The sequence below is a fragment of the Petromyzon marinus genome, chromosome 7 (genome assembly GCF_048934315.1).
Source record: "Petromyzon marinus isolate PM22_M1 ecotype Great Lakes invasive population chromosome 7, UKy_Petmar_22M1.pri1.0, whole genome shotgun sequence".
NCBI lineage: Eukaryota > Metazoa > Chordata > Hyperoartia > Petromyzontiformes > Petromyzontidae > Petromyzon > Petromyzon marinus.
Genome location: NC_133673.1, coordinates 12,761,074 through 12,782,730, shown reverse-complemented (window position 1 = coordinate 12,782,730; position 21,657 = coordinate 12,761,074). Strand labels below are relative to the sequence as shown.

The 21,657-nt window shown below is 54.0% G+C and overlaps 1 protein-coding gene across 1 annotated transcript; it reads left to right on the top strand.

Annotated features, from left to right (window-relative positions):
• The first annotated feature begins 6,129 nt into the window (after positions 1-6,129).
• On the top strand, positions 6,130-21,657 carry LOC116940002 (DNA-binding protein D-ETS-4-like). Its single transcript, XM_032949191.2, has 8 exons — positions 6,130-6,427; positions 8,719-8,849; positions 11,865-11,924; positions 12,898-13,020; positions 13,845-13,952; positions 16,245-16,337; positions 17,762-17,957; positions 21,484-21,657. Exons 1-8 carry the CDS (start codon positions 6,351-6,353, stop codon positions 21,581-21,583), a joined length of 888 nt encoding a protein of 295 aa, XP_032805082.1. The 5' UTR covers positions 6,130-6,350; the 3' UTR covers positions 21,584-21,657.

Genomic DNA, 21,657 nt, shown 5'->3' with positions numbered 1-21,657 from the left:
ATGTTCAGCCCGCGTCTTGCCCGAAGCCGATGAGGCCGACGATCCGGGATCGACAGACGTCGCAGCAGCTCGGGCGCCGCGTGGTTGTTTGTTGTTGTTGCGAGCGGGACGGCTGGCCCCGCGGGTCGCTCGTTCGGCCCCGCGACCACGCTGCCGTCTCTGCCACTCTCGCACTGCCCTCCGTAGGTATCGCCATCGTCAGGATAGAACAATAAGTGTCCCCGTAGCGATGGAGAGCTTCGTCCGAGGGAGACGGCGGCGGGCGTCGCCGGGTCCCGACGCGCAAACTCCCGGTGGCGACGTTCAAAGCGGGGACCGCGACCCTCAATGGAATGGCGTCACCCACGTGGTCGCCCCCCCCACCTCCCACGATCAAACAAATCGCTCGAGACGCCCGGTGTACGGCAGCAAGAGCGGTTTACGCGAAACGCCGCCGCCGCGAGAGGTCACACGTTGGGCGCAACGGTCCTTCGCTGGTTATGCCTGTGACGAATTCATGAATTGTCATCATCGCAGCAGCAGGCCGAGGGGCGAGTCTCCCACCAGTCGGTGTCGGCGTCCTTGCAGCGCTTCCTGTGCACTCCCGTTGAGCGCGCGGACGCCTTGACCGAGCTGCCAGAATGAAACTTTGCTTCGAGAGTCTATTGGAGTCGGACGTCCGGGCGACGTGGCCGGTTCGAGTCGACGCTGATGTCGGAATGGAGCATCGTCCCTCGATGCTCGTGGCTTTTGCCTCGACCCAAAAACCCCGAGGGGACGCGCTCACGTCGGTGCGTTCATCTCCTTCCGACCGACGGGATTCGAACGATCTGACGCAGGCCGCCGTCGAAGGCGCTTTCCTTCTCCAGCGCGCCCGCGGTGTCTCCTGCGCCGGAGTCAACGTCGCAGCCCTGTGCGCTAAGGGGGGGGAGGGGGGGTTGGAGGTCACGAACCGCTCGGCAAAAAAAACGCGAGTGCGGTTTTCTAATCCGAGGTCGCGATCTTCGAACACGCTTGTTCCCCAGGCGCCCCTGGGGCTGCGCTTGCAAGTTTAAAGAAGGAGATGTTTTGGATTTTTTCGTCGATGTCAGCATTCCGTGCGAGGTGACCTCCGAGGTTCAGTCTCGCCATAAATCTTAAACAATACAACGGTGGGGTTTTTTGTTGTTGTTGTTGGTGTTGTTGTTGTATTACTTCGCTAGTACGATTAGTGGAGTCATGGTGATTTATTTTCATATTTTTATGATGCCTGTTACAGGATTTGGCCAATTCCTAGAGGAGAGGTATTTGAGCTTCGTACACGAGGAAAATCCCGGAACGCCAGGAGAAACCCGACGTGCACAAGGGGGTAACACCACCGCACGGGTAGCCGGTTGGAAACCCACTTGCCACACTGCCTATCTACGTGATACTTATTTTCCTATGGCCGTTATGCCATCTCAGGCTGCATATCGTGGCCACTATGACCACTCCACGCACAACGGGGCTTTCCATAATACATGTCAACGTTGGCATGTAGTTGGCATGTGGTTGGCATGAGGTTGGACCAACGTCGACCCAACCAAAGTTCCATGTTTACCAGATTATTATGATTATGAATAACCAGCAAAAGCTTGTGAAATGTCACGATTTACATGCACGCCGAAGACTGCATTTGCTTCTAACATGTCGCCTGGATGTTTCATCATGTAACAAATCTATTCTTAAAACCACAACTTAGAGAGAGGAATGGGAAGATAGTCCAGCCACTTTAGCACCTCCGATTAACACGGTTGGCTACGTACGGTGCGAAAGAAGTTAAACATACATACACGAGTACGGCTGGCTACGTATGGTGCAAAAGAAGTTCAACATACATACGCTGGCGCCCGTCTGGGTGACCTGTGAACCAAGCGATCGCGACCCCGGGAGGGGGGGGGGAGGGGGGGGGAGACAGCGCCTCTCGAGCACGCAAGGTGACAGTCGTTGTTGTTGTCCGCACACGGAAGGGGGGCCCACTCCCCACAACGGTTCCCTCGACCCAATAAAGAAACATCGATCCGGACGCGCCGGGGCTCACGAACTCGAGTGACCGTGAGCTCAACAAAGGGCCGGGCGGCGGTCGACGCCTCTCCACCTTGATTTTGCCCAGAAGCGTCCTCGTTTCGAGGTCGCGGCAAGACGTCGCAGGACGTTTCGACGCCCCCTTTTTTACTTTTTTGCACTTTAGTTCTGCAGTCAAAGGTGCAAAGCGGGACAATGCAATTTCACACTTAATTCCCAAAACAACGTGGGATCACTGGGAGGTGGGGTTCACTGCGTGCCGTTGCTTTGCTCAATAAGAGGTGGCAATCCCAGCCATGGCGCCGGGCTACGGAGAGGGGGAGAGAATTGTCCAGGGGGCCCTATTTCATTCTTGCCCCCTAGGTCTCCGTGCCGGCAACGCTACAACATTGCGTTTGCATATCAGCGGGTGGGTGATGAAGGTCGCATTGGGCTCAAAGGAAAGTCCACTACATCCTCCAGCGTCTCTGGGTTTGCCATCACTCTGCCCCCCCCCCCCCCAACATAACCCATAACCATAACCCCATAGGTATTTATTATCCCATTGTGGGTGACAGCCAATCAGGCACAGATACTCCCTTGGGTCTCGATTGCAAGCCTGGAGCCTAAACCACAACAGGACGAGCGATTGGGAAGGGTTGAGGCTGGAAGGTTTTAGTTGTGGGATCACTGGGAGGTGGGGTTTAGGATTTATGATTAAACTGGCCTTTTGCCTGTCCAAGGACGGGTGTATTGCAGTAAATATGAAACTTGCAAGCGAAAATCAGACCGCGACGTGATATATTCATTGCCTAAATGCGTGTGCAATTTGTAAGGGCGCGGTGACACAGACCTATTACATTTTAAGGTTATAATCCCTTGTTCATCACGACGTCCATTTTACTTTGATGTCTCAACAACAGCGTCACGGAGATCACGTGATGACGTGAGGGTTCTGCCTTTGTAGTGAGATCACGTGATGACGTGGGGGTTCTGCCTTTGTAGTGAGGGTTGTGAGTTGACGCCGAGGAGGGGGGAGGAGGCGCCTCCCCCCCCCCCCCCATGTGGGGTGACGTCAGCCGCTAATTATTATTAATGGACGAGGGGTGTCCATTTGGAGGACGTCACCTTATAATGATTATGTATGAGGGGCCTGTTCGATATTGAGTGACGTCACCTGCTCATGATTATTTATGAGGGGGGAGGGTGCTCTATGTGGAGTGACGTCACCTTTTCATGATTATTCATGAGGGGGGAGGGTCCATGTGGAGGACGTAACCTGTTCATGATTATTAATGAGGGGGGCTGGTCGATGTGGAGTGATGTCACGAGCGTTAAGCACAGACATTCCTGGGTGATTATAGTAGGTATATATGTGTGTTACAGGTACACCGCACCAGGTACTCAAATTATCAACCTATTTATTAATAATCTGATAGCCATGTGGGCCCTCTGCAGCAATGTTTTCCAACAAAATTCATTTCCAGCACTTTATTTGTTCAGATTAAACAACCGTGGCGTTTAAAGCATTAGTCCATCAGCACAGGCTGCTGTTATTTCATGGAATTATTATGCAGACACATGTCTGGATGATGGGCGAGGCACTTGTCTGGACGATGAGCCAGGCACTTGTCTAGATGATGGGCCAGGCACTTGTCTGGACTATGGGCCAGGCACTTGATTGAACGATGGGCCAGGCACTTGTCTGGACGATGGGCCAGGCACGTGTCTGGACGATGGGCCAGGCACTTGTCTGGACGATGGGCCAGGCACTTGTCTAAATGATGGGCCAGGCACTTGTCTGGACGATGGGCCAGGCACGTGTCTGGACGATGGGCCAGGCACTTGTCTGGACGATGGGCCAGGCACTTGTCTGGATGATGGGCCAGGCACTTGTCTGGACGATGGGCCAGGCACTTGTCTGGACGATGGGCCAGGCACTTGATTGAACGATGGGCCAGGCACTTGTCTGAATGATGGGCCAGGCACTTGTCTAGATGATGGGCCAGGCACTTGTCTGGACGATGGCCAGGCACGTGTCTGGATGATGGGCCAGGCACTTGTCTGGACGATGGACCATGCACTTGTCTGGACGATGGGCCAGGCACTTGGTTGGACGATGGGCCAGGCACTTGTCTAGATGATGGGCCAGGCACTTGTCTAGATGATGGGCCAGGCACTTGTCTAGATGATGGGCCAGGCACTTGTCTAGATGATGGGCCAGGCACTTGTCTAGATGATGGGCCAGGCACTTGTCTGGATGATGGGCCAGGCACTTTTCTGGACGATGGGCGAGGCACTTGTCTGGACGATGGGCCAGGCACTTGATTGAACGATGGGCCAGGCACTTGTCTGAATGATGGGCCAGGCACTTGTCTGGACGATGGGCCAGGCACTTATCTGGACGATGGGCCAGGCACTTGTCTGGATGATGGGCCAGGCACTTGTTTGGACGATGGGCCAGGCACTTGATTGAACGATGGGCCAGGCACTTGTCTGAATGGTGGGCCAGGCACTTGTCTGAATGATGGGCCAGGCACTTGTCTGGACGATGGGCCAAGCACTTTATTGAACGATGGGCCAGGCACTTGTCTGAATGATGGGCCAGGCACTTGTCTGGACGATGGGCCAGGCACTTATCTGGATGATGGGCCAGGCACTTGTCTAGATGATGAGCCAGGCGCTTGTCTGGACGATGGGCCAGGCGCTTGTCTGGACGATGGGCCAGGCGCTTGTCTGGACGATAGGCCAGGCACTTGTCTGGACGATAGGCCAGGCGCTTGTCTGGACGATGGGCCAGGCACTTGTCTGGATGATGGGCCAGGCACTTGTCTGGACGATGAGCCAGGCGCTTGTCTGGACGATGGCCCAGGCACTTGTCTGGACGATGGGCCAGGCACGTGTCTAGATGATGGGCCAGGCACTTGTCGCCAGGCCACTGCAATTAAAATAAAAAATGGACCAATGACAATGGCCACAAATTCACGATTTGTTGTTGCTGTTACTGCTGGTCGCGATAAGGCCGAGAGTTATGGCACACGCAGTGCACATCTCTTGTGTGCACTTAAATCTAGACACTCCCCTGTTTACCTGTGAATTCATTATCATCAATGTCATCGCAGTATCATCCCCTTCACCTGCTCTAACCCTAAATAAACACTATCACGATGAATGCCGCTGTACTGTGCATACCCATAGCACTCAAGCCGTGTGTACGTACACACAACCCTTTGTCAATCCACTGCTGGATGAGGGCCTCTCCACGCCACTGCTGATTGCCCACTGTTACTTTGACCATACTTCACCGCGCTGGTTGGTGAAGGTGCATGGGGGAGCAAAAAACGGGGAGCATAGAACGGAACACAACCATGGATTTCACTTCACCGCCCTCCGCTGTCCAACACATCGGCCCCGCCGCCTTTAGCAGCCCCACTGTGCATTTCCGGTGGCCCATCTGGGAAGCCCTGTTCAGACTTTAACCCTCCCTTAGCTTCCAATATCGGCCGGGGTCGCGCGCATTCTCGTGATCGGCCAATAAACTACAGCGAGCAATTGCCACCCTTTTGCTTGCTCAAGTTGTTCACTCCTTGTGTGTGTGTGTGGGGGGGGGGGGTCAGGGCAGCTTGTCGAGCTGGGGGTCAGAGTCTTGCAGACACGAAAGTCTAAATGGTTGGTGGTGGTGGGCGCTGTGTGGGCGGTGGGTGGTGTCGATGTGACAGCGTGCCGACTTTCCCGTCAATGACGTCGATTCCCGCACCTGGCTTACCTGAAGCCAATGGCAGTGGGCGTGCCGATGATGGAAGGGTGGCGTGGGGTGGGGAGGGAGGGTGGGTGGGGGGCTAGAGGGGCTGGAGGGAGGCAGGGGGGGAGATAGGGGGTGGGGAGGCGGAACTCACCTGTACGGCGGTGACATCGCTATGCAAATTATCGAGTTGGGCCACGGCAGCCCACACATTTGGCGAGCGTGACGGCGGACCAATCCCATTGACCCGCCGGGCAGAGAAGGGATTTTCCCCTCCTCTGTGTTTGTGAGCGAAGCAGCCACCAAAGCGTACCGGTGGGTGGCGGCGTGGGGGGGAGGGCATGTATTGCTTGGGGCGGGGCGAAGGCCCCTATATTACAACCGGCACACGCGCGCGCCAAGACACATAAGACTAATATCTCTCGTAGTTCACGGGCAGCCGAGCAAGCGACAGATCAATATTGACGAGTGAAGCGTCAGTCAGCGAGTAGGTAACACGCTAAGGTCACCTGTCCGGGAAAAAAAAAACAAAAAACCCCAAGGGAGGCGATTGTCTTGTGGTCCGCTCCCCACCCACCCCGACTGCCACCTCTGCTACTACCATCTGATGTTTGGTGCTGAGCACACCTGGACATCACCTGTGTTGGGCACCACTTGTGCTGAGCGAGGAGTCAACCCAAGCAGGTACGTGCCGGGGCTGGGAGCGAGCGCATTGCACACAGCGGCAATGATACGGCAGCAATAATACAATGTTAACAATAATACAATGTTAACAATAATGCAATCTTAACAATAATATAATCTTGACAATAATGCAATCTTAACAATAATGCAATCTTAACAATAATAATGATTTTCAGCCCATGGTCAATCCACCGCCGAGTGAAGTTCTCCCCCACCTGTTGTCCCTCGTGGGAATTGTTTGACCATACTTCACCTCGCTGGTCGGTGATAGTAATCGGGTCACTATATCCTTTCACCCTCTGATCGGCCATAGGGAGGGAATAGAACTCAGGGTAGCCAGCTTTTCGGGCACTGCGCTCACCACTGCAGTATTGTTAACAGTCTTGGTCAAATGTAGATCACTACACGTGAATTGTAAGTGTTGTGATGATCGTCGTCGTTATGATTATGTTGGACAATTCACAATACACACGTGCCAGAAATGCATCTGTAGGTATAGACAGTGTCTGTTGTACATTTGAGACATGGATGTGTATGCGTAATACAAACAATAATTATGGTATTTATTTTACCATAGTTTGTAAATATTGTGTATCTGCTCTCCAACACACCGGTGTGCTGTACTATTAACGAATTGGCCACGTTCTGTTTACGACAAATCTTACTAATTGGCTGTGTACCTCCCCAAAGCAACCTCTATTGTGGTTGTATCTTACAATGCCGTCGTGATTACCACAGCGCTGTTGTAATGTATTATTATAATCGTCGTTCAGCGTTGCACTCAATACTTTGTGAACTTTATTCAATTTCACGACGTGCAACTTGGCAAGTTGCCGCCACGCTTTTTGGACAATCATCCTACATCACATGCAGAGGATAAAGTATGTAACAGACTGTCGAGGCAAGTGCTGTTAGCGAGCACCTATGAAGGGCGGGCACGGAACACGAGGGGGTGGGTGACCAGCACAACGCCCGGCCGCCTTTGTCTCCCCAGTGGCAATGTTTACACATCGCACCAGGTACTCATTTGAGGCTGAGTCGACCTAGGGTAGGCCGATGACCGGTTCAGATAATCGTCACCGGCGTTGGCCGTGAGCGGGAATCGAACCCGGGTCGTCAGGTTCATAGCCAAGCATGCTAACCTCTGAACTACCGTTCTGCACACACACACATTGATACAGATTCCCCGTATAGCCTTCACAGACTGTTGGGGCAAGTGCTGTTAGCGAGCGCACGTGAACACACGCACGCACGCATCCACCGCCACAGAAACGTGAGAATTCCACACCAACTCAGGGCCGCCGACAGAGAGCAACAAGCCCCCGTGCTCGTGTGAGTTGTAAGGAATGCAAACGATCTTGTCAGATCTCAAAAAGCTAAGCGGGGGGGGGGGGGGGGGGGTGAGCCCGGACAGTGCTCGGATCGTCGAATCGGACCACCACCACTACCAACCAGGCATTGAACAAGTGCTATAGGTTGCGGCAGGTGACTGCGTCGTGGGGAGCAGAGGGCGGTTGTGGCCACACACAAAAACACTTTGTTGGACTGCACTTGGCACCTTCTGTTTACGTGACAATCCTGACAAATTGGCTGTTGTCGGGTGGTGGCGGGTTGAACGACACATTTATATATTTACGCGATCTAACCCCCCCCCCCCCCCCCCCCGTATCATGGATGATATTAGTCGCGAACGCCTACTGCGTTGTTAAATTGTTGAACTACACTCCCGTGTTCCAAACCCGCACTGACCAGGCGCGGTGAAGGACGGTCATATAACCCCCACGACGCGCACGGCATGGGGAGAGCCCCTCGGCCAGCAGTGGATTGGCAAAAGGGTTGCACATGCACACAGTCACACAAAGATACAAAAACAATATCCCCCGTATAGCCTCAACAGACTCTTGGGGCAAGTGCTGTTAGCGAGCACCTATGAAGGCCGGCACGGCACACATAGGGATGGGTGGCCAACACCACGCCCGGCCGCCTTTGTCTCCCTAGTGGCGATGTTTACACATAGCACCAGATACTCATTTGAGGCTGAGTCGACCTAGGGGAGGCCGAGGACCGGTTCAGATAATCGTCGCTGGTGTTGGCCGTGCGCGGGAATCGAACCCGGGTAGCCAGGTCCGTAGCGCAGCGTAGCGCTAACCACTGCACTGGCACACACACACGGACACACACACACAGAGTCTCACACACACGCACGGACACACACACACACACACCGTTCTGAAACGAATGTGCGCCCGCCGATTTGCTAAATGGAAGTGCGTGTGTCTCGGCGTGTGCAGCATGGACCAGTGCATCAAGATGTGGAATCAGTGGACCAAAGACATATACCCCGAAGTGCCGCAGACTCTCCTGGATAGCGGGGAAAGCATATACCAGCATCTGACGCCCGCAGCTTACGTAGAGCAAATGGGTAAGCGGAAGCTCATGGCACACCGCTGCCTTCAGCCTCAACTACCGTCACACCGCCACTACTGCCACACCACCACCAACACTACCATCGTCACACCACCACTGCTAAACCACTACCACCAACACCACACCACCATCACACCACCGCCACTACCGCCACCACCGCTACCACCGCCACCACTACTACCGCCAAACCACCATCACTACTACCGCCACACACCACTACCACCACCGCCACACCACCACCATCACACCGCCGCCACCACTACTACCGCCACACCACCACCGCCACCACTACTACTGCCACACCACCACCATCACACCACCACTATTACTGCCACACCACCACCATCACACCACTACTACTGCCACACCACCATCACACCACCACTACTACCGCTACACCACCACCACCGCCACCACTACAACTGCCACACCACCACCATCACACCACCACCACCACTACTGCCACACTGTCGCCACTATCTGCCATATGCCACCACTGCTACTGCCACACCACCATCATCACACCACCACTACCGCCACACTGTCGCCACTACCTGCCATATGCCACCACTGCTACACCAACAAGACCACGCAACCACTTTGGCACATCCTTACCTCTCAGCCTCAACCATAACCCGGCCACACCACTCCAGCGCACCCTTTACGGGCACATAATCTCGGCTGCCTGTCAGCGTCAGTCACCACAACCACACCACCACCACCAACCCCAGCATTGGTCATCAATGCTGGTCCACTGCCACCTTCACTGCCACCACAGTGAGCATCGCGGCACCCACTGGCATATATCGCCATGGTTATCACATCACATCATCATTGGTCGTTGCTGAGCGTGTGGCGGTCAGTCTGGTGACCGTGTCTCTCAACTCCAGCCCTCACAAACGTCCACCTTTAAGCTTGACCCACCCCGTGGTTACAGCCTTCCACGATCAAAACTATTGAGGTGTGTGCAGTGTGTTCGTGGGCTTGGTGGGAGTTGTGAGGAGTGGAGTTGAGAAACACTGGCATGGTGGAGCACGTGGTGGAGTGGATATTGACCTGGAATGGCAGCGGTAGGCCTAACTTTGATTATTCCGCTGGTTCAGTGCCTGTATTGTACAATCAGAATATGTATTTACACTGAAGGAATCCCATGAGCTATGAAGATCTTTTTCACAGTTGTCCAGTAGGGGCAGGTCAGAACGTTACAACAACAGACAGTAACAAAAACACGATAGGAGTGCAAAGTATAGGGAAGGTAAACAAGTCACTTCAAAATTTGCAAATAAAACTAAACTATTTCTACCAGGTAAAGCCCACTGAGCTATCAGCTTAATTTTCACAAGTGACCTGGCCACAAATGATAGCTCAACGAAGTGGCTTATCGTGTGGAAATTTGTAGCGGCCAAATACGCTGAATCATCTAAACGTGTACAATGAAAACTTGAACGTGCATTTTTTCATACAGTACTTTTTTTATGCCATTATTTAAGACAATTCACATTCTTACACACCAGAGTATGGCAACCTCAATATCTCAGTGGCCACGCAAAGTACAGTCCATTTTCTCTTCTCAGCCAACAAACAGAAACAAGCCGGGCCCCGATCCAGCAACTTTTAATGAGGAACTTCAAGTTTTCGAAGTAGATTATGATTTTATTTTTGTCAAACGAGGCGACCAGCGACACACGCAGTCTCATTGGCAAGAGCGAGCGAGCGAGCAAGTGACTGGGAAGTTACCGTTGAAAGGTTTTTTTTTTCTTTACAAACCGGAGCAGGCTCACGATTATGAAACCGAGACGGTGACTATTTGTAAGCGATAACCATAAACGGCGATGATTTAGAAGGGGGCGAAGATAATGACAATCCCAAGAGCGCACATTTGCCGAAAACCTCGCCAAATTGCACAAGCGCACGACCTACATTTGTTAAACCAATGGAATAATAATAAACGAAAGGGCAGTAAATTTGAGGTTACCCCCCCCCACAAACCCGCCCGCCTTTCCACCTCCCACATCCCACCCCCTATACGGGCGTTGGTGGTGGTGCAGCAGCAGCAGCAGTCGTAGCAGCGACTCAGCCGCCTGTCGCTCGCGATAACGCCGTGCGCACGCCTCCTGCGGCCGTTGTGGCTTCCCACCGACTCTGGGTTCACACGCACGGGAGAGCCACTCATCCTGCACCCCCCTCCCCTCCACCCACGCAGCCACCCGCCCCACTACACCAACTTGGCCCCAACTCCCCCCTTAACCATCCTCCTCGGGTGGCGGTGGCGGGTGCAAACGCTCAAAACGAAGAGGAACTTAACTCGTTTCCAGAAGAAAGAAAAAAAGTCTAAACCGGAGGGGACATTTTGCATAACCAGTTTTGGGGGTCCTGCTGCGTACTTGAACGTTTCGGCTCGCGCACGGCTCTCTTTGATCGACGGCTTGGGAAAACGCGAAGGTGTGCCGTGGGAATATTTATACCACATTCACTTCAGCATTTTGTCCTCGTCCTCGCCGCTGCGAGTGGAATTGATATCTCAGAAAGTCCAAAAGATGTTTGATTGACATCAAAATGTCACACTGCCAGCCACTCGCGTGTCCTGGGAGATATTTTACACCGCTTGCAGTTAAGTGTGTTGCTAATTCGCTCACTTGCTCCCCATGAACGCGCCACAACGCTGAGCTCGATATCCCCGGCCAGGGGCTCACGCATCGGTGGCGAGTGATATCTGAACCGGCCACACACCACATCCCGCTCCCCCGCCCCCTGTCCTCCCCTCCCACGCCCTTCGCCAACCCGAGCACACGAGCCAGCGTGGTGAAGTATGGTCGAACGAACCTCCATGACCACCGTTGCACGGGGAAGGGCCCCGTCAACCGGCAGTGAATTAACAAAAAGGTTTTAAAGGAGCGCGTGGTTCCAATGTCGCTGTGAGCTGTACGCCCGGTTGAAAACCTACAACGTGGAAATGTTTAACGCTTCAAAGACCGGAACATGCTGCGGCTGACACGCTTACTCTCGCCAGGGCCAGTTCTGGCGTCAGACGACCTGCTTGAACCCTTGCCGTCGACGAGCGACACCGACAGTAAGTGTTCCTCCCTGACGCACCCCCCCCCCATCCCCACCCCACGGTTCACGTCTCTCGAATCACCGAATCGCGCGCTGACGGTGTCGCGAGCGACGCGGGGATCTCGGCTCGACGGGCGATTATGGATTCCTCGATCGGCGCGTCGCGACCCCACCCCCCCTTGATCATGGTGACTCATCGATTCGCGATGTCAACCAAATTGTGACGTGCTTCGCGGTCACTTGAAATGTTCATTTTTAAAATAGCTAACAACAACAACCACCACCACCACTAACAACAACAACCACTTCTGCACCAGAAACAGTAACTACACGAAGTCACCCCGGGCAACACGACGCCCTCGCCCCGTCACGGTCTCGCACCATCAGCGGGAGTCCATCCCTCCCCGCTGTTTGGTTCCAGCGCATCGGCGGTTGTCTTACGTTCGCCATTTCCTGGGACTCACGTGAAGGCCCCCCTCATCCAGCAGTGGATTGACAAACGGGCTGTGGACGAAGGCCTTGCCGTGCCCTTCTCTCCGCCGCCGTGCGCCACGCGTGGCCCAACCAGCCCAGGTGGCGTCCCATGACAACCGTCGTGATTGACGGGCAATTGGTCCATCGACGCGACCCAACGCACATAACCGCGTCCGCCCACGACGCGCATGCAATTGCTCACTTCAACCATCGATGGTGGGCAGCATCTAACCTTTTGGCCTTATTCCATAAGCAATGCCCCACCAGGTCCCAGCTCCATCAAGTAGCGGCGGGTACCCAGTAAACACGGAACATCGGGCCAACGTTGGGGAATATTGGGCCAAAGTTCGGCTCACGTTGTTGACCCGGCGTTCCACGCTCTCCGCGCGTCACGATAGGCCCAGTGTTAACGCGGCGTTCGACCGTCGGCAACTCCCGTACACCGACGAGTCGGGAGAGGCGGCAAGCATTTTGGACGGCGACTTTAAACGTGCTCTCTTCGTCAATTCCGTCAGGCTGGCACCTGCTCATTGGGGACATGGCGGAGATGGCGGACATCGGGTACGTGTCGGAGTCTCCGAGCCCCACCCCGGGCTCAGAGGACAACGTTGACCCGGGATACAGCATGCACAGCCCAGGTACCAGAGGCACTGCCCAAGCCACTTGAATTCACACTTTTCTTCTTCTTCTCATTCAATCACACGCTCTGTTTAGATGTCTACAGGCAGTGCGAACACTGTCCGGGATTCAGAGGACGCCGCCGCCGTTGTCCGTCCGTTTGTCCGCGCTCGATTTTGCAGCCCAGAGCTCGATAGCTCCCGGCACGGCGGTTGAAACGGCGGCGCAAGCCTCTTAAAAAAAAAACCCCCACGCTACCGCCCCCGCCTCCGCTCAGCCAGCGGCGTAGACGGCGACTCCCACCGCTTCCAAAACGTCTGGCCGGCGTGGAAGAGTAGGCCAAATACCCTCCACAGGGGGGCCTTCCTGAGCCGCCTCGAGTGGAGGCCCTTCCGCCCGCAGCGGGGTGGGCGAGCAATCGCAGGGCTGCGCATTTTTACCTCCTCCAAATCCCCCGGTCTGCGACGACGTCAAGCTGCACGCGGCGTCGGCGTCGCCTAAGCAAGGCGACCGAGGATGGCGGTAGAGCCGTCTCCGCTGTGCCGCGCGTGTGAAAGGAGCTCCTCCGGCTCAATCCCCGAGTAAGCTCTCGGCACGCGGAGAAAAACGCCGGAGCAAAGCGCGCGGTAGCAACCCGAGAGCACATCGGAGGGGCCGCGCGGCGGCGGCAGCACGACCCCAGCGAGGGAGAGATCCGTGCACGTCGAGGCGGCGTGACGACCCACGGACGAGAAGGGAGGGAGGGGGGGATGGGGGCGAGCAGGCGAGGTGCGTTGAAGCGCTTTGCTCTCTCCGCGATCTGACCACTAACCACGGCGGTGCTCTCTCTGCGTTGCCGCCGCAGTCACCGTGGACCGGGGCCTCTTCCCCGTGATGACGCCTTACACGGACAGCGACTCGGACTACGACCACCTGGAGCTTCACAGCAGCACGCCGTCGCCCCCGCAGACAGGTGCGTCGAGGGCGGTCTCCAACCGCCGCTCATCGTAACCCCCAAGCCCACCCCCGAGGCCAGCTGCTCGCCGCTTGCGGCGTGTCGCTGCGCCCTGGGCGAAGGGAATAAAATGGTTGCTACCCTCTCCCTCCGCAACCCCCCCCCCACCCCCCCCCCCGCCGCCTGCCTTCCTCTGGCTCTCCGTGTTCCGTCGCCTGCAGCCCGTGGGGCCCCCGGTGCGGTTGCACCGCCTGCACACTCGATAGCTACGGCACTGCCTCGCGCAACGCCCCCCAAGCAATCTCCTGTAGGCGCAGATGTTTTCTGCTTTCTATTCGTTTCTTTTGGTACTAATTTGTATTTCGCTTCATGGCCGTACTTTTACTTGATTGTTTTTTGTTGCTTTGGTGAACCGGGTCACTCTTGCACAATGAGTTCTCGCCTGGTTCAACAACATTAATTTGAACCTAATGCTGGGGACATTAAAACGTTTTCATTGGACCCCGAACTCCGAAACACCAAGCACGTCAAACACAAACAGAGAATCCTCGTGATGGAGCTCACCTTGGTGCCGCTCAGACACACACCAATTCAACAATGATCAGCTCACACATTCAACATTCATTCTCAAGCACAGCCATTGACGATCTCAGCAAGGTGCTTAAACCATCACACGAACTCCGGCCAAAAGCCGCTGAGCGAATGACCGCATTGCGCTTGCAGGTGCGCTTCTGCGGCCGTTTGGAGCGCTCTTCCTTCCAATATTAGGACGCCACTGGAGCTACGCACTTTTAAATATCGATTGGAAAAAAAATAATTTCTTTAGAACTTATTTTTGAACTTATTTTTGTGTTGAGTTTGTTGCCCTTCCCCCCGCACCTCCAATCAGCACGGTTGGCTACGTACGGTGTGAAAGAAGTTCAACATAACATACGTATTAATATTTTTTTCCGAGGATCGTAAGTAAAGACTTTCCGTTGCGGGTCAATTGAATGAAAAAGACTAACGGTAGAAACAGAACACACGAGAGAGATGACACAAACGAGACAACCACAACAATAACAACAAGAATAATATCCGCGTGAGTGGAATCCTCACCCCGCATCGTGACACGTTGTTAGATCACTCGGGCAGATGGCAAATCATCACGCGACGACCAATCACCGCCCAACCATTCCCACACCACTCAGTGCGACACCCAAATGGCTCGGTGGAAGAGCAAACGGCTCGCAATCTGAAGTTTGTGAGTTTAAATCCTGATTTGGGGGGGGGGGGGGGTTCCTCAGCCAACCATCCCTCCAGGGTGGCATAAAACTAGCACCGCTTTGTGTAGGATGCAAACAATCCTTGTCTTATGGATATCCTCGCCCCGTCATAGGAATGTGCAATTTCCATCAATATCTCAGGGCTGTAAATAGGAGGTGAGCACCGCATTGATTGCTCAATTGAGCGGCAATCACTTTGACACAAACAGTCACTTTAGTATTAACAGTTATTTTGACTTGAAAAGTCACTTTTGGCTTGAACGGTCACTGACTTAAATAGTCACTTTGGCTTGAACAGTCACTTCGGCTTGAACAGTCACTTTGGCTTTAACGTTCACTTTGGCTTTAACGTTCACTTTGGCTTGAACAGTTACTTTTGGCTTGAACGGTCACTTTGGCTTGAACAGTCATTTTTGGCTTTAATGGTCACTTGGGCTTGAACAGTTACTTTGGCTTTAACGTTCACTCTGGCTTTAACGTTCACTTTGGCTTGAACAGTCACTTTGAATGAAACAGTCACTTTGGTCTGAACGGTCACTTTGGCCAGGAACGGCCGTCACTTTGGCCATTCCGATTAGAGCGCCATCCGCGTCGATTCTGATCCGCGTCACCCGCCCCAAAGCTGTGGCGACCAAGCGAATCCCGCGCCTTGTCGTCAAGTAGTCGCACACGAACACCAACGCGCATCTCAGCCCCCGTGCCGCCAGAAACAAAACAAAAGGCGCACGGGCCCGTGTTTGACGACCGCTCACAATCGCAGCGGCCACAACAATCGCAGCGGCGGTTTATCTTCGCGCAGGCTCTGCGAACACGTGGCCTATTTTCTCGTGAGATTTGTCCACAGAGAGGGTCCGTGCGTGACCCAGGTGGCACGGCCGCCCCGGGTTTCATTTATGTTCTCAACAATTGGGGCTTAAAAAAAATAACTATGCAGGAGCATGGGAAGTGGAGATGCTCTTTCTTAGCGGTCTGCGCGAGAGTGCCGATGTGCCGCTCTATTGTGCGGCGATGTTGACTCCCAACTGCCTGCTTTGTTGCCCCGCAGACACCGACGACGGTTTCGCGGCTGCCAGGAGGAAGGCCGGGCGGCCTGGCCGTCCGCGCAGCGCCAACAGCCTGCAGTCAACGAAAAAGCACGGTGAGGATTCGACGACTCCAGAAAAATATATGTGACAATATACAAAGCGAAAGAGCACAAGGAGAACTGAATGGGTATCTTATTCCGCTGATTGTTCAGTTTTTCTTATCTGTGCATCGGCATTTCGCCTCGCAGTACAGTGTTTTAGCCAGCAAGCACAATTATACGAGGAAGTAATTTTTTTTTTTGAAACCAAAGTTAAATACAAATGTTAGCATTAAGCCCCACATGGAGCTGGTAAACAGGGTCTATGGAAAAAGTGTCCAGTGGTAATACCAGAAAAATAATTCAGTTCACTTTATTCAACCCGGAATGTTAAATGCAAATGGAGGTGTTGGCCGTGGCGCGTCACAGTGGCGCGTTCGTTATTGAAATCGTCACGAAAACGTCGGCTGGCCTTCTGCTCAATTCAGTCGGTCAAGTCGGTTTACTGCGGGTAAAGGCCCCTCAGAGCCAAGAAGCCCTTTACCAACGGCGACCCGGTCAGCATGGGGCAGCACTCGTACCTGGGTCAGTGCTTGAGGTCTCCGTATTCCCCCTGGTCGAAGGGAGTTCCATCCACTGAGCAAATGTTGACTTCCCCACGAAGTGGAACTTATTTTATCGACCCCCAAAGGGATTAAGGACCGAGTCAACCACCAACCACGATCAGCGCTCACATCCTTCTGATTACGAGCCGCTCACTCCGTTGCCGGATTTAACTTTGGGTAATAAAAACAAAAGTTTTTATCTTATGTCCCATAAAACGCAATAGACTGCTCCTCGGAATAACTCAGCAGGATCTTGAGCGTTAAATCACGCTGCCATGTTTATTTCGTCGAAGCGCCATGGTGGTGAGATGTCAACGACCTTGCCTGGTATACAAGAGGTCGTGGGTTCCATTCCGACCCTTCACGCCTGTTGTATATTTGTCGTTTGCTTGTTTCCCCCGTGGTTGCGTGGATTTTTCTCCGGGTCCTCCGGTTTTTCCCACCACATTTAGGAGCATGCATTTCAGAATATTTGGCAGCTATGAATTTCCCCATGATAAGCCACTTCATTGAGCTATTATTTGTGGCCAGGTCGCTTCTGAAAAAGAGCTACATAGCTCAGTGAACCTTACCCGGTAAAATAAAATAGTAAATAGACAAAGACCCCCCCCCCCCCGTCCTCCCCGTATAGCCTTAAGAGAATGTTGGGGCAAGTGCTGTTAGAGAGCACCTATGAAGGCCGGCACGGCACACGAGGGGGTGGGTGTCCAGCACCACGCCCGACCGCTTTTGTCTCCCCCAGTGGCGATCTTTACACACGGCACCAGGCACTCACTCACACACACGCACACACAGACAAATACAGTGCACGCCAGAACTCGCCACCGCGATCCGAGACGCGACGCGAATGGCTCCGTGACGTCGCCGTGACGACGCCGACCCGTGTCCCCGCAGGCTCCAGGGGGAACCACCTCTGGGAGTTCATCCGCGACCTCCTCCTGCAGCCCGAGCAGAACCCGGGCCTCCTCAAGTGGGAGGACAGGCGGCAGGGCGTCTTCCGCTTCGTCAAGTCCGACGCGGTCGCCCGCCTCTGGGGCAAGAAGAAGAACAACTCGTCGATGACGTACGAGAAACTCAGCCGCGCCATGAGGTGAGGAGCGTTTGCCCTGTCGCGGCGTTTCCGCGATCGTCCTCGTTTTCTTCTTGACGCCGTTGTTCTTTAAAGGAGGCCCTCCTGGGAACTCAGTCTCACCAGGGGGCATTCCAAGTCAGCGGAACAATAGTACGCCACTCAATAGAATGCGTCTCCAAGTGGTTCACTCCCTCTTCCATCGCTGCGACACATTGCTCTGCGTCCCGTGGCACGACCCCGGTTCTTTGTATCTCGAGGTTCCGTCATTCTCCCCACGTGAGCGTAAAGTTCTCTCCGAGTCCTCTCTCTGCACATCCTCCGACCCGTCGCCGCACCCCCAGAGGAGCGCGAATGCTCCCGCACGTCGCCGGTCACAACTTCACGGGCACGTCTCCTTCGGTCTGTCCCTCTCTTCGTGTTCCGAACTTTCTTTGCTTCATCTTCTAGCCACCTGTGAATGAACCGTTTCGGTCTCCATTGCCAAAGTCTCATCCTGTGACTCCGCTGCTTGTTCGCTGGATTCTTGGCGTTTTGCGCAATGGAGGTTCCTGTGCTCAGCCACCGTGATTCAGCTTCATCATCACCATTATTATTGTAATTTATCAACTCCGGCATCTCTTTCAGGACTGCCCTTTCACCTATTGTGCCATTATCGCCGTTGTTCCGCCCAAGCGTCACTCGGCCCACAATATTTGTGGCTCGCCTTCCGTGACAGCGAAAATGAATTTTTTGTCTGTGTTTGTCCCCCTTTCATACCGTTGGCCTTTTACAACACGGAGTGACACGACACGCGACCTCGAGAGGCTTCAAAAGCGCGAGGGCGTTTACCAAACGCTGCTAAAGGCCGGGCGGAGGAAGCGGGGGCGCGGTGGCCACGTAACTCATCTTTATAGTCCCCCTCGTGAATGGTTTCATGGGCCTGAGTGTGAACAAAGAGGAGAGAGGCTGCGCTCGGGAGGCTTCAAAGCCGCCTTTACTGCACAGCTGTTAAATTTTACTTTAGAAGCGAGTATTATTTGTGGGGCGTTTGCTTTTATTTTTATTAAGCTGCAGTGGCACGCAGTGAATCCGCTGACCCGAGTTCCATTTCCGGTCACGGATAGCAATCAGCGGCGAGCGATAATCGAAACGATCCAGGGCCGCTCCCCCTTCGCCCACCTCAACTTCACCAACCCACACTGACCAGTTTGGGGGGGGGGGTTGGTGAAGTATGGTCAAACAACCGCCATGACAGGCTCAGCAGCGTAGGAAGGCTTTCAACCAACAGGGGACTTTAACTCGTAAAACTCGAGGTGTAAATGAAGTTAAACGAAGCGTAACCAAGTGAAATAAAGTGTCACAGAAACTCAAGTCAGCCACGCACAAACGGAGATTTTAAGAAGTGATCATGTTCGCCATTCGCACCACGTTATAACAGACGGACACATAAATGAGCGCGACGTTTCAGGCAATGGCCCTTTATCAGATCCAAGAAGGCACGATTCACTGACTGTGTAGTTGGAGATCACACTCTTACAATGCGTGGCTCTTGGAAAAAAGAACATTTCGGGAAACTTCACAGGCGAAAGATTGTTTCGACTTAAAATATGACAACTTTATGCAAGTGGATGCTGAGCATCGCACCGACCAAAAGTTCACAATTTCTCCCACTCGTAACTTTGCCATCGGGACGTGCGTGAAACCTTGCAGTGTAAAGTTTGAGGTGACAGCGAAACCAACAATAATAATTTAAATCGATAAAGCGCCCGTAAACAACTGCACTGGTCGAGGAGTGTGAACGCGTGGGTGGCCACGTCGCGCACTCAGCGAAGCCTACCCTGCTTGACAGTGGGGGGAAGGAAAAAAAACACCCCCTAAACTTAAAATTGCTTGAGCCACGGTGTAGTGGGGGGGGGGGCGGTCGTTGTGCGGGTGTTGCTGGGTTGGTTGTGGTGGGAGAGGGCAGGGCTCGAGCGAGTCCTGCAGGCAGAGATACGCATGCCATCTCTCTCGCGCGCACACGCGCGCACCAACACGCGCACACACGCGCACCAACACGCGCACACACGCACACACGCGCGCACCAACAGCCACACACACACACGCGCGCACCAACACGCGCACACACGCACACACACACACACACGCGCACACCAACACGCGCGCACCAACACGCGCACACACGCACACACACACGCGCGCACCAACACGCACACACACACACGCGCACCAACACGCACACACACACACGCGCACCAACACGCACACACACACACGCGCACCAACACGCACACACACACACGCGCGCGCTCGCAGGAACCCCCCAAATGTCGGTGGCATTGGCAGCGCCGTCGAGATAAGGCCGCGGAGTAAACCGCAGGCGTTGAGCGACGCACGCCTCCTGCACTTTGCACGCGGCACACGAAGCCGCCTTCCACTCTTACTCATCATGCTCGACAATAAAAGTGCGCGCTTATTCGCGTCTACGCCAGGGTATATGCACAGAGCAGATATTCAACGCATTCCTCGATAGGAAGGGGGCGGAGGCGAGTGGGGGGCGGGTGGACAATAGAGGTGACATTTCCGGCAATCGTCCGTTCTTCGCGGCAGAGACACGAACGGCGTTTTTCGATAAAGGCAACTTTATTAATAATAGGGGGTTTTCCCCTTTTTTTCTGGCGACAAAACTGAAACGTTTTACAAGGAATAATGTTTACATTAACCATAATACTTGCAGTCAACACTGATAATGTATGCATTGTCCTTGAAACTAATTGGTACACACCAGAGTCAGCTTTCCTTAGGGCTTAGGTCTCATACGGTGTTCGACCAGATGACTATTGTTATTATATTTTGGTACTGGCAAAGGAGGCCTCATGATGTAGATGCTTACCCGGGGTCTCATTACTCTGATTGTGCGTTGTCATTGAACTGTGCGCCTTTTGGCGTCATCTGGTCGAACACCGTATGAGACTCGGCTCAAAAGAAAGCTGTTTCTGGTGTGGACCAATCAGTTTCAAGGACCATACATAAATTATCAGTGTTGTTTTTTGTTTGCATTTTGACTGCAAGTATTGTGGTTAATGTAAACATGATTCCTTGCAAAAGGTTTCAGTCTTATCGCCAGATTTCAAGGGGAAAAAACCCTATTATTATATTTTGGTACTGGCAAAGGAGGCCTCGTGGTTGCATCTTTCTTGCTGAATTCACGTTTTAATCGTTTGCAATTGGTCGAATCCCGCACTTGCCGTCCTGCGGTTACCGCGGGACAGCGTGAATTTGTATCCACGAGTCCCATCACCAGAATAAACATCATGACGATGTTGACAACTGTAACGGTAGGCCAGCATCGCTTGAACGCGGGGTATTCCTACCTCGCCACGGTTTCCGAGCGGCGTCGCACTTCCGTTCAGCGCCTCCCTCCGCTGTCCGAAGAGATTCGGATTAGCGTCAATCGATAGCGCCCCCTCCGCCTCCCCCCGCCCTCTCTGAGATCACAAGAACTTGCTGTCTGGTGGTGGGTGCTGGAGGAGACTCTGACCGCTCCGTGTGGCCTCTTGCGCAGGTACTACTACAAGAAGGAGATTCTCGACCGGGTGGATGGGCGCCGTCTCGTCTACAAATTCGGGCGCAACTCGAGCGGCTGGCAGGAGGAGCGCGCGTGAGGGGTCGTCCTCCTCCACAACCCGTGCCACGCACGGCACGCTGGCATCAAGAGGGGGGGGGGGGGTCGGAGAAG

Excerpts from the sequence above, each read along its gene's own strand:
- LOC116940002 (XM_032949191.2), top strand. The coding sequence starts at position 6,351 with ATGTTTGGTGCTGAGCACACCTGGACATCACCTGTGTTGGGCACCACT. Across the intron at positions 8,850-11,864 it reads AGCTTACGTAGAGCAAATGG|GGCCAGTTCTGGCGTCAGAC; the intron begins GTAAGCGGAAGC and ends TACTCTCGCCAG. Across the intron at positions 17,958-21,483 it reads AAACTCAGCCGCGCCATGAG|GTACTACTACAAGAAGGAGA; the intron begins GTGAGGAGCGTT and ends CCTCTTGCGCAG.